This window comes from Egretta garzetta, unplaced genomic scaffold (genome assembly GCF_000687185.1).
Source record: "Egretta garzetta isolate BGI_Z169 unplaced genomic scaffold, ASM68718v1 scaffold73, whole genome shotgun sequence".
NCBI classification, from domain to species: domain Eukaryota; kingdom Metazoa; phylum Chordata; class Aves; order Pelecaniformes; family Ardeidae; genus Egretta; species Egretta garzetta.
The window spans coordinates 234,634-247,654 of NW_009259031.1; the positions used below are offsets into that span (position 1 = coordinate 234,634).

General features: G+C 42.8%; 1 protein-coding gene across 5 annotated transcripts in view; it reads left to right on the top strand.

Annotated features, from left to right (window-relative positions):
- Nucleotides 1-10,669, top strand: part of CHEK2 (checkpoint kinase 2) — a 19,524-nt gene extending 8,855 nt beyond the window's left edge. For 4 of the 5 annotated variants that reach the window (XM_035890322.1, XM_009634731.2, XM_035890323.1 and 1 more), the window contains 5 exons: nt 417-580; nt 798-913; nt 2,173-2,258; nt 9,830-9,910; nt 10,498-10,669. In XM_035890322.1, coding sequence (XP_035746215.1) covers nt 417-580; nt 798-913; nt 2,173-2,258; nt 9,830-9,910; nt 10,498-10,575 — 525 coding nt within the window. In that variant the 3' untranslated portion in view covers nt 10,576-10,669. Of the gene's footprint in view, nt 1-416; nt 581-797; nt 914-2,172; nt 2,259-4,463; nt 8,197-9,829; nt 9,911-10,497 lie in introns of those variants that run through there. The other variant, XM_035890324.1, reaches the window with a different exon arrangement.
- The last annotated feature ends 2,352 nt before the right edge of the window (nt 10,670-13,021 follow it).

The following is a 13,021-nucleotide window of genomic DNA, read 5'->3' on the forward strand; positions in this document are numbered from 1 at the left end:
GTTGTTGGGGGGGGGGGGGGGGGGGGTGCTTTTTGGGGGTGAGGTTCCCCCCTCCCAGATGAAGCATTGAATAGATTTGCATGCTAGATGGCTTATTTTTTCAAGCAATCTCTTCTAATAAGCTACAAGTCCTTTATTCTGTGGTTGTCCACTTACATCCAAATCTGAGAGTACTTTTTGCTAGGGTAAAGTGTGATCCTCTGTCATATTTCTCCCTGTTCCTCCTCTCCTGTCCTCAGTTGTTGTTTACTGAATACTTAATAATGTTTGGGGTAAATTTTGTTCATAGTCATGTACTGGAACTGACTTGGAAAGAAGAAATTTAATGTTACCTCCTGATGTACGTTGACAATATGGTATGTTCTAGTACAGTCAATCCTAATGTATAATGTGGTGTTACCATTTTTAAATACAAGATTACAGATTTTGGACAATCCAAGATTCTTGGAGAAACTTCTCTTATGAAAACATTATGTGGTACTCCCACGTATCTTGCTCCTGAGGTTCTAAATTCACTTGGGACTGCTGGATACAGCCGTGCTGTGGACTGCTGGAGTTTAGGAGTTATTCTTTTTGTATGGTAAGATACTGTGTAGATGCTACCTTCATTGGGCAGTCATTGACATACATGGCTCGAGACTTGGCGACTTCAGTATCTTTATCAGGAAGTGAAAGTGTGTTCAAAACTATGTACGTGTAAAAGACGCTATGATAGCAGATGCTTTAAAATGTGTCATTTTAGTGTTTCATTTGCTATGACAAAATCTGTGTTATTTAACTTGTTTTCTTTTATCCAGCTTGTGTGGTTATCCACCATTTAATGAGCAAAATACTCAACTATCTCTGAAAGATCAAATCACTCGTGGAGAATACACGTTCATTCCCAAGGAATGGAAGCATGTATCGGACACAGGTAGGACTCGCTACAGTGGGCAGCAGAATATCTAGCTCTTTTCTTGTAGTTTTTGTTTAACTTCCTTTTGGCTGTATGGCACATTGAATGTTGATATGTTTAGTTTTTAAAGTAGTCTCTTAAAAATTTTATTTTTTTTTAAGTTCAAAGATGAAGCATTAGGAAGAGCAGATACATTTTAATTGAAGAGATTTCTTAGTAATATTTAGCTTTGTTAGCCACTGAAGTATAGAGTTTATGGGCAGATACGTCGATGTTTCCTTTTTCACTTTTTCTTCTGCCTTTATCAAGCTGGTCTACAGACTTTGCCTTGCTCAAAGATTCTTCACGTGTTAAACCAAAAATGCCAGGAATTAAAGGGATATGAGTTAGAATTCCAAGATAGGAATGTTAAGAGTAATTTCATGGTGCTAGAAGTAGACTGCAAAACTAATATGATAGTTACTCTCTGCATGCTCTTCTTCTTCAGAACATTTAATATGCACAAAATAATTGCAGTATTTGCCTTGGATACTCCTTTGTATGTGCAGAGAATTTTCTAATAAATGGTGTGATCATTCGTTTTCTAACAAACTTACCAAATTAACTCCTTCCTGAATTACTTGAAGCTTATTCAATAATGTCAGACATGCGTGAGAAGGGAAATTATGTTCAGGTCGTATGTAGTCCTAACTGTATAACCGAATAATCAGATACAACAAAAAGTAGATTTTTTTCAAAATTCCTTTATGGAAGACTCGGAGTCATAAAATAAGACATAAATGCCATATCCTTCACAGTGTCTATTAAGCTGTTTTCTAAGAAAATAAAGGTCATGTGATTATGTTGAGCATACATGTGTATGTTTTGTCTCTTCTTTTCCGTCTTCCCAGACAGATAATCTGCTTTCCAAGACAGCATAAACCAGGAAACTAAATTAAGCTGTCTTTGTTTGTCCACAGTAATACCGAAGTTTTTAGGAAAGTGCTGAACTTCCTGTGCATGCTCAGAACATAAATTGTGGACATGCTCAGTATATCTATTGGTAATTTTGGCATACTGAAAAGTGTTGAGTCGTGCACATGAAGGAGAAGCGGTTACAGTCTGCAGCCCTCCCTATGCATAGAAAAAAGAAAAGTGATCTGCCCAGCCACTATTTTTGGGCATTGTTCTGAATACACTTTGTTGCACATAGCTCTGATGTATGCATATTGTAAAACTTAATTTTCTGGTGATGAATTTATTGATTATGTGCCAACCAACTCTTTTTACTATCTTAGCTCTGGATCTTGTGAAGAAGCTGTTAGTAGTGGATCCAAGCAAACGTCTTTCAACAGAGGAAGCCTTAGAGCATCCCTGGCTGCAGGTAGGAACTGAATCTAAACTGAAGTATAGCAAAGCTGGGTTCTTCTGGGGATAACTCCTTGATGTAAATTCAAAGGCAGTTCAAAAGCCTGAATGTTACGGGGCTTTGTTGATGCAGTGTAATTTGCTTCTGCAAGGAAGCAGGGGAACACTGACTACGCTGGTCAGAGTAGTAATGTGTGCCTGATCCTGCTGTTGTGGGAAATTCCATAAAAGGGATACAATGATGGGCCATGAGAGCTTCCATTCTTTAGCTTCATGGGAATAACAACTGCTATCTGAAGTCAGAGCTTAAGTCTGCCTGTCTGTAGGTTATCCCTGACAGTGGCCAGCAGAAGAGCAACTGTCACTTGGTACTTCTCATGGGCATGCACTGCTGCCTGCCTGCCAGCTGGCTATACAGCTTCTGCTGGCTGCTGTGAGACCGGGGAGATCCTGCTGCCTACTTAGAGAAAGAGAAGAGAGAAAGAGCAGGTCCTATGTTTAGGAATTATTTGTTTGTTTTTCTGGCTTGGTCAATGACATGTAGGAAGAGGAGCCATCACATCCCAACCTGTAGGATGACATTAGCCCAGATACTGTAGCCAGCACTTTCCTGTTGGACAAGTCTACACCAGACGGAGAGAGCATTTTGAACGGACTGCTTCCATGTCTCTGTCGGAAGCAGGATGATCTTGTTGTGTGTCAAAACCTTTGAGGGATGGAGCCTTCTCTTTCTTGCAGCATACAGAACAGAGTTGCTTCTTCGCTCTCCCCAACAAGCAAATGCTGTCTCTGCAGCAGACAGATTCTCTTCTTTTCCTGTTCTCCTTGTCTTTTCCTCTTGCAATGGCAACTAGACCCCCTGCTGTTTTTCAGTGTGTTTATTTTCCTGACCCCTGTCCCTGGCAAAGCCTTCATTAGCTCTTACTCCTTCCTATCGCTGCTTTTACAGCATGGTATGCTTTCTTTGTCCTTCAGTTTCACAGTCCCTTTCAACTGTTGTTGCTGCTGTTTGTAGTCTTCTAGCCTTGCCTGATGCTGTTCAGTGGCTTTTCCCACCCTAAACACGTCTTTGCTCGATTTCCCTTTTAATTTGCCCTCCACCTTGTCATGAGGTCTCCGTATGTAGTTTTTACCTTGCCACATCACACACTCTTCTGCCAGAGAGAAAAAGGAATCTGTAACTTCTTCCTCTCTTCTCCAAAGTGGCCACACTATCCTCAGATTTGTCTGTTGCCTTTTCTCTTTATTATCTGGATAATGCATCATCTTTGTGGCTTAACTAGCGGCACTGCAGCTCACATGACTTCATATACCCTCTCTGCACAGGCTGAGGGTGTTTCTCAGCCTTGACCAACGTGATTACCCCCTGACACAGCCTGACCCATGCTAGAATGTGTCTTACTACTAACTGTGCCAGGACCCTTGGCAACAGAGCCATAAGAACTTGTATAGGAGAGCTTGTTGACCTCTTGGTCTCATGATCTTTATTACATCGTCATATAATAAAGGTGGCTCAAAGCAGCTTGGGTCCTTGCCAAGCCGTGTAATTCTCGCAGCCTAAATCCATAGTATCTCATGGTTGATGCATCTTCAGTAACCTGTGTTCAGGTAAGGGAGAAGGACTCAGATTCTATAATTTGTCCAGCTGGAAGAAAGCATTTCACAGTTTATACATTTGCTATTTTGTGGTTATCCCATGGATGTTTGGCTCTGGATCATGTTTTATAGGCACTGTAGAGTACTGAAGAGTTCTGTCAAGCTAAACTAGGTCCTGTTCCCATCTATCACCTTGAGCTCAGTAGTGTGTCGGGACTCCTGCAGTCCTGTCATCTTTGGCCTTTCCATCAACAGCTGTGTTTCCTTTGTGGGAGGAAGATGAAACTGATTTTGATGTTAAGAGAATCAGAATTCAGTGGTCCTAATGGTAAATAACGACAATGAGCTCCTCATGGTCTCTGCTTGGGAAGACTTGGAATAGGTAGAGCTTGCAAATACCTGCCTGGGTCAACACTGTAGATTAGTGGTTGAGTGCAAGTGATAGGTATGGTTCTTTCTGCTTCTGTGCCATGCCATCCAGCAAGTTGCAAGTCTGTTGCTCTGTTTAATGCCAGCTTTTCTGTCACTAATTCTTTCCTACCAGCCAGTTGGCTTCTGCTGGAAGGTGTGGTGCCAGCTCAACAGCAGAGGTTGACAGGCCTTTCTGTCTTTATTTTTGTTGAAGGATACTGATATTAAGCCACTCCTCTCCATATTCTGGTCCTGCTTCAACACCCTTTGTATGCCTCCATGACCTGCTCTGAATTTAGTGGAAAATCCTGGATCTCCAGAATTTTTTCTCAGAAAATAGAACGCAGTCTGCATCTGTAGCTAGTCTGTGCTTTCAGATTTTTAGTCCCTGCGGAGAGGACTTCAAAAAAAGCATGGAGTATTCTGCCGACTACCTTCTTTCAAATCAACCAGCAGCTTTTGCATCCTTTCTGAGACACCTCTTCTCAGAATTCTTCAGCATCTGAGAATCAAGATGTGGTTTTTAGAGACCAAGTCTGATTGTGGTTCTGATAGGATGGACCTCCTCCTTTGAGCATTGTAAGAGTCCCACTTCCTCATCTTGTTTTTGTGGGCAGGCACTGCAGAATCCTGCAGACTTTGTTCCTGGCAAGTGTCCAGGATGACTATGTTCTTACTATGATGAGTATGAGTAAATGTCACTGGTTTGGGAACCCTCAGAGTAGGAGGTGATGGTTTCCCTGCCCGCTGTTACAGTCTAGTTAGGTTTGTGAGAGGTAGCCTTTAGGTGGTCTTTTATTAATTTTGGCACTCCAGAGGTGGTCACTGGGCCTGTGAGCTTTCCTGGGTATTTTTGTTTGAGGAGGCTGAAGAAAGACACCCAGCCTACCTCTGAGCATGATTTAGTATGTTCTGTTTACCCATGCCCAGCATAATGATATTCATATGCTCCCACTGGGAACAGCATTTGGTTTCAGATGCTTAGGTAAAGAGCATAAGAGACAGGGTGGAAGCCAGGGAGTATCACTCAGTGCTCAACAGCTGGCAGCCTTCTGAGACAGCAAATGCATTTGGATGACTGTTTTTAAGTCATTAACTCATCCTAATTATACTGCTGGGCATCAGAAAATTCTTCCTAAAAAAAAAAAACTTCTTCCAGGCATGCCTGGCCTTTACTACTGTAGTTTTGTGTGTAACTTCTGAAGTGGGTTAATCAGATGTAGATTCTTATGTTTAGATTATAATTCTGAGCAGGAAATGCTATTGGTAAACCATACTACACTGATTTTAAGAATCACTGGTATGCATAATGGGAAAGGGGGAATACATGAGAGTGATTTAGACAAGCTAAGAATTTGAGATATTTCAGTCTGTAAACTCAAGCTGCTAGCATCGTGATCATATATTCCCTTTAGGGACACCTCTTACTGTTACGTTTAATTTTGAAGACAGGATAAAAAGTTGCAGAAAACATCATATCCAGATGTCACCTAGCATTCAGGTGCCATTCTTTAAAATGTTTCCCTTCGTGGGCTGTTACTATGAACGTCAGTTGTTTATAGGTGATGTGCACCGCCTGCTTGGAAGGCCAACATCCAGTGTGTTCAGTTCTAGATACCACACACGTTGAATACTACCACCAAAAGAGCTCCTTGAGTTGTTACTCTGAGTAGTGAGGAGGAGTTACTGGCTCCCCACTCCCTCTTGTGTTGTCTATAAGTATTGTCTTCAAACGTTAACATGGAAAAAACACAACCGGCGCACACTTTATGTGCACAGCTAATGCCTGTCATTCCTCTCTAATGATTTTGGGTCCACTAGGGAATTTTTCAGATATTAAAAGCAAGCAGGTGGTCCTAACAAAACTTAATTTCTACAGCTATATTTAAATGGGTGGTGCTTTCAAATTAGTGTTTTAAATACCTGTGCTGTTTACTCCATTATTTGCTTAAATATGAAACTTGAAAACTTAATGGGCTGCTTAAACCTAAGTACTACCCAGGGAGGTCTTACCTGTATTTACCAGGTACTTAATAAAACATTTTCAAAGGCATATAGACAATAAATTGCTGTTTCTACCTCTGAAAACTTCACAGGGATCTTTTGAATGGGACAAGATTGGTTTGGTTGCATGCTGAGGAAAAAACTCAGGTGTTTGTTATATAAATGGAAAAATATTTAACTTATCTTTACCCATCAACTCAAATGTAGCCACAGTCAAAACAGGTGACACTGGAAAAGACAGACAGGTCCCAAATCTGTATAAAATAAACTGGATGTTCACATCAAAGCCTTTTTGTAGTGCTTGAGAACATATTTAAACCAAAAAAGGAGGTACTGCAATACTCCATGGCTTAGAAAAAGAATCCCCTCCCCTGCCTTCACCCAAAAACCCAGTTAAAACATCTGAAATCCTTAGGAGCTCAATGATCCTTATTTCTAATTGCCTCTAGCAGTAAATGTCCCGTTCACTTATCTTTGAGTTTCCCAATCTTTGCTGTGATAATGGAACAAAATCATAGAACCTGTTGGCTTCAGTGAGTTGTTGAGAATAAATGTCTGGTTTTGGTTCTAGATCAGTTGTTCAGCTGGTAAACACAGTCACTGTTCAAAGCTCAGCCAAAGGAAGTGATTTGTATTAAATCACTATGAGCAGCATACTTAATTTGGTACTGGGAAATGTTTAAAGGCCCGATTTCAGGTTTGGAAGCATGAATTTAGGGTTTGCAGGTAATCCATAGCAACCCATTCTAATAAAATTCCTGCAGGGGAAATTGCTGAAACTAGAGAATGAGATTTTCTTTTTAAAACAGGGAGTATACTATGACAACTAAACATCTTGTTCGCACTGGTGTCCCATTCTCTCAGGCTGCCCAGCATATACCAAGAGCACCCTGGTCACTGGCAGCTGACCCAGAACGGGGTTACGTGCTAGCTTTTCTCTTGAAACATGCCTGACTTTCTGCCAAACTAGCTTCTCTTAACAAAGCATCTCTGCTGCCCTTCCCTCCCCTGTGCCGCCCTTCCCTCCTCTTAATGCTTCTGCAGCCAGGCCCGTCTATGCCCAGTCGAGATGAGTAAGTCCCCTTGTTCCACAGTGCATCTCTGCCAGAGGCTTTCCTTCCACTAATGGCAGCTTCTGGCTGACCACTTTGGGTAAATAGAGAATGAACTGTCCTATCCAGTGAGCTTCTGTAGAGACACGAATACTCCATCAACAATACAACATTTGGTAATCATTTGGGTTTTCAAAAGGGAAACTTCAGTGAAGTGCTTGCCCAAATTCTGAATATTTGCTTTCCAAGTATTTCAATTTACAACCTTGAATATGTTCTATGGACGTGCTTATGTTAAGGATAGCTGTGGGATGCTTTTTAAGATAACATTTTGTTTGAAAGTTTGGTATGTGCGTTTGGGGTTTTTTGGGGTGGTTTGTTTGTTTTTATAGGGTAAGGGTGTTTTAGCTGGTTCTTCTCTACCTACTGTGTACAACAGGTTTGCTTTGGGGGGGAGGTAATGAGAACTACCCAAATTTGGGATGCTGATGAAGCTGAGCTAGTGGAAATGAAAATATCCTGTTGGAAAAGGGAAGTCATTATGAGAACAGAATGTAAGACTGTAAGGAAAAATACTTGTTTTTCAAGGGTGATTAACTCTGGTTTGGTGAAAGCAGGCCCCAAGTCCAGATGAGGCCTCTTCTGACAAGGCTAATGAATTACTCGCATGAACTCCTAGCCTGTATGTTCTGTTCTTTCAGTGGTGTTGTACTTTGTTGATGCAAGTTCGGTTTTAGCTTGACTAGTACTAGATAAGCAGTAGGGGAAACTTTCTTTGTAGAATGAAATAGAACTATTTTTTCTTACCAGCACTGTACATAAGCAACCTGCTCAAAATTCTGCTGTGGGGCATATCAGAATCATAGAATGGTTTGGGTTGGAAGGGACCTTTAAAGGTCATCTAGCTTTCCCCCGGCAATGAGCAGGGACATCTTTCACTAGATCAGGTTGCTCAGACACCCATCCAGCCTGACCTTTACTGCTTCCTGGGATGGGGCATCTACCATCTCTCTGGGCAACCTGTTCCAGTGCTTCACCACCCTCATGGTAAAAAATTTCTTCCTTATATCTAGTCTAAATCTACCCTCCTAGTTTAAAAACACCACCCCTTCTCCTATTGCAGCAGGCCCTATTGAAAAGTCTGTCCCCATCTTTCTTATAAGCCCCCTATAAGTATTGAAAGGCTGCAATAAGGTCTCCTTGGAGCCTTCCCTTCTTCAGGCTAAACAACCCCAACTCTCAGCCTGTCCTCATAGGAGAGCTGTTCTATCCCTCTGGTCATTTTTGTGGCCCGCCTCTGGACCTGCTCCAACAGGTCCATGTCTTTCCTGTGCCGAGGGCTTCAGAGCTGGATGCAGTACTGCGGGGGGGATCTTGCCAGAGCAGAGAGGAGGGGCAGAATCACCTCCCTCGAGCTGCTGGCCACGCTGCTTTTGATGCAGTCCAGGAGACGGTTGGCCTTCTGGGCTGTGAGTGCATGTTGCTGGCTCATGTCCAGTTTTCATCCACCAGTACCCCCAAGGCCTTCTCCACAGGGCTGCTCTCAATTCCTTCATCTCTCAGCCTGTTTGATACTGGGGAATGCCCCAATGCAGGTGCAGGCCCTTGCACTCGGCCTTGTTGAACCTCATGAGGTTCACATGGGCCCACTTCTTGAGCTTGTCCAGGTCCTGCTGATTGGCATCCCGTCCCTCAGGTGTGTCAACCGTACCACTCAGCTTGGTGTCATCTGGAAACTTGCTGAGGGTGCACTCGATCTTGCTGCCTATGTTGTTGATGAAGATAGTAAACAGTACTGGTCCCAATTCAGACCACCGAGGAACATCACTCATCACTGATCTCCATCTGGACATTGAGCCGTTGACCGCTACTCTCTGGATGCGAATATCCAGCCAATTCTTTATCCGTTGAATAGTCCATCCATCGAATCTGTATCTCTCCAATTTAGAGAGAAGGATGTTGTGGGGGACTGTGTCAAAAGCCTTAAAGAAGTCCAGATAGATGACATCCATAGCTCTTCCCCTGTCCCTGATACAGTCACTCCATCAGAGAAGGCCACTAGATTGATCAGGCAGGACTTGCCCTTGGTGAAGCCATATTAAGGTGTTTATCTGGGGGGAAGTGGGGGAACCTCCTTTTCTCCTTTATTCATTCATTCTTTAATTGTTAATCCATTTAATTAGCCAAAACGTAGGCTTTTCTGTAGGGATTGGCGACCGGAAGATTTCGCGATGTACGGAAAGGATAGGGACTGACCCCCCCGTGATAGAGCTTATGATGTAACTGCAAAGGCGGGAACGAAGTAGTTTGCATATAAAAGCAGTGAAAGAGAGTTAATAAATGCCATTTGTGATACCCTCATATTGGTGTCTGTGTCTCAGTGGCCCAGGGGCGGTGGGTGTGTAGCTCTCGTGCCGTCTCACCTCGAACGGGAGTTGTTGCCGCAGACAGGTAAAGAAAGCCAGCTGCAACACTTTTCCCTTAAATATTTCATGTACTACTTAATTACTGCTTTTTTTCACAGGATGAGGATATGAAGAGTACATTTCAACAGCTACTTGCTCAGACACGTGGCAACATGAATCCACCGCAAACATCAAAAATGGTATGTGTAGCAGATTATTTGAAGATTAATACTTGATGCATAGAGAAACTAGATTTCAAAGTAATCCATAATAAGAAAATCAATTAATTTTGGGAACTTGGAGAAATGCGCGTTTTGCCTGTATGTAGCAGTCTGCTGATTATCTCTGCTTTCTGAATAGAAGCAATGGGCTTTTATGCTTTGGTGAGATGCTTTGTTCAAATGTGTAGAAACAGTCACCTAGGCTTTAAAGGATTAATCACATATTTAAAATTAAATCGCTGAACATGCATGCTTTGGTGGATTCAAGTCACGAGTGTTTGGTGTTCAAGAAGAAATTCTCACGTTAGTGAAAGTTTATATGGTATTGGGACAATCATTACCAGGTGCTAATTAGGAAGAATTTTAAACAGCAGTGGAAGATAAAGCTGGGAGCAGTGTCTTACATGAGAAGGATCAAATACAATCTTGGTAGAGAAACGTTTGTTAGTCATGCTGCTTTTTCGGCCGCAGAAAGACTTTATCCAACATCTGTAATTCTGTAGCCAGCCAAACAGGCTTGGTCTCACCTGACTCCACATAGCCATCCTGCTGTATCTCTCTTTTAGCCAACCACAACAAGGAAGCGTCTCCGTGAAAATGAGGAAGAATCTGGCTCTTCTAAGCATGCTGTTCCTTCTACATAATTTCAGAAAATGAGGTGAAAAGAGGAAGTGACTTTTGTTAATTATAGCTTTTTTTTATGGAAAGCAGAATTTTTATTTAAGAAAAATTTAATAATGGAATAACTGTTGAAGATGCAATTGCTAAATAAAAATAACTTTGTAAGACTGAAGTGACTGCTGTGTATGCGTGAGACCACACAAACAGACGAGTTCCATTTCACCCAGCTGCCTGACTCAAGGAGCGTATCAGGAAAACTCATAGTTTAAGCTAGCTTCATCCCCACCTACACACTTTGTTCCTCCATTCCAGTTTCTCGGTTAGGCATGGAAATGACGCTTGGTCCACACAGATGAAAAGGAACATGGTTTGCTGAGCTTTTGCCTGAGACACAGTATTACTGGACACAAAATGCTGCCACTTCATAGAATCATAGAATCCAGGTTGGAAGAGACCTCAAGGATCATCTGGCCTGACATTTCTTGGCAAAAGCACGGTCTAGACAAGATGGCCCAGCACCGGGTCCAGCTGAATCTTAAAAGAGTCCAAAGCTGGAGAATCCACTGCTTCCCAGGAGAGGTTATTCCAATGGCTGATTGCTCTCACTCTGAAAAATTTCCCTCTTGCGTCCAACTGGAATCTCCCCAGGAATAACCTGTACCCATTGTCCCACATCTTTTCCATGTGACTCCTTGTAAAAAGGGAGTCTGGAACGTGATGATACTTGCAGTGCTTGGTTTTGATGTAAAACTACTGCTGGCGCTTGAGGCGCTCTGCACATCAGATAAAGCCAGATACGGGGCTGGCAGGCTCAGCCGTGCTGTGGTCCGTGAAGTGGCCGAGAGGCTTGCAAAGCAAAAGTTGTCATCTGCGTGTACTTTCTAACCGGGCTCTTTGTGAAAAGTGTGTACTGTGGTTATTTCCCTTAGGGCGGACTGGGTAAGAGGAAACATGCGAACAAGTGATGTATGGAAGATGTGTAAGCTCCTGCCGGGGAAGGACTAGGAACCGAACTGAGAAACAATTTTTAATTTGCTTGTCTGTTAAGTGAAAATTTTGGACTGTGCGCCTCTTAGTAAAGGACATTAATTTCATTATTGACTGAGAGGGAGCAGTTTAGTAACTTTGTTCTAAAACCTGCATCTTCTCGTTCAAGGCACTCACTGTAAATGGATTTGGAAAGAATAAAGCCTAACACTGTGTTATGAAGTAAGCCAATGTCAAGTAGGAATTAAGACATTCCTGAGTCGCGATCTCCCGTATGTGCCTACTTGCAGAGATCCTGTGTGCTTTGAGATATTTGATATTAACTATTGTAAAGGATAAAATGGCAATTCTTGCATGTTCTTATTTTTCTTAACAAACCAGATGGAGGAACATCCATGGGCATCTGGGTGGAAAAAAGTACCCCTGGTTCGAATGCACTCCAGATGCACAGGGGTGATAGCATGGAAGAAAGGCATGTCTGCCCTCTAGGGACGTTTGAGTGGCACGCCCTCAAAGAGTTCTGGTGCTTGCTGTAGCTCACCTGAAGCGAAAGGGAATACGCGGCTGCCATTTGCTAGATAAAAGAATCCCAAAGGACTCATGTGTTGGGCTAGGTTTGTCATCGGGTGTACTGCAAAAGCCAAGCCAATACCTTTGGGATTTGGTTGCCAGTGATTTTAAAAAGACCTGCGTCATTACAGATGAGAAGATAATGCACATAATTCTGCAAATTAGCTGTAATTGGTCTTTAGATAGAAAAACTTCTATAATTTATTCCTCTGTCTTTTTTACACCCCGCTATTGTTAATTTTTTTTTTTTTTTTTTTAACTGCTTTGCTTGGATCCTTTCCCTAGGTCCTGACTAAGACCTGCTTTCTAATGAAAACTTAATTTTGATCTCACTCATTTGAAGTCAAACCTTTGAGCCAATGGCCGTGTGTTCATCATTTTATTGCAGAAAGCCTTCTGAAGTTTCGGACTCTTACATTTTTTTCCATGAAAGAGTAAGTGTGGGAGGCATTATCAAATTCCAGTAAGGTAACGTGGCATCCATTTCACTTAGCCCAGAAATTATTATTTCTTTGTTACATGTTGAGAGTCCTCAGCATTGCCTGCTTGCCTGTTCGTTTCAACAGGCATGGGTCTACAGCGTTTGGAAGGCTCCAGGTTGGAAGCCAGTTGTACAAATGGGATGAGGAGACCGAGGATGGGCCTCGCTGTGCCCGGGTAAGAGCGATGCCGTCAGCGGCCGGCGGCCCTGCCTGCAGAGGTGCAATGTGGAACCCCACTTACCCGCAAGCCGCTGCTGCGGAGGCTGCTGCCGCCGCTGGGAGATGATCTTCCACCTTTATGGCAACACAACGGTTTTGGAGCTGTGCTCTCCTGTAAGATGGGGCTTGGAAGCCTTGGTGGCGCGTCTGCTGCAGAGGCAGGCTGCTTGCTTTTTTTTGTGTGGTCCGAGGGGAGGCCGGGCTCGCCCTC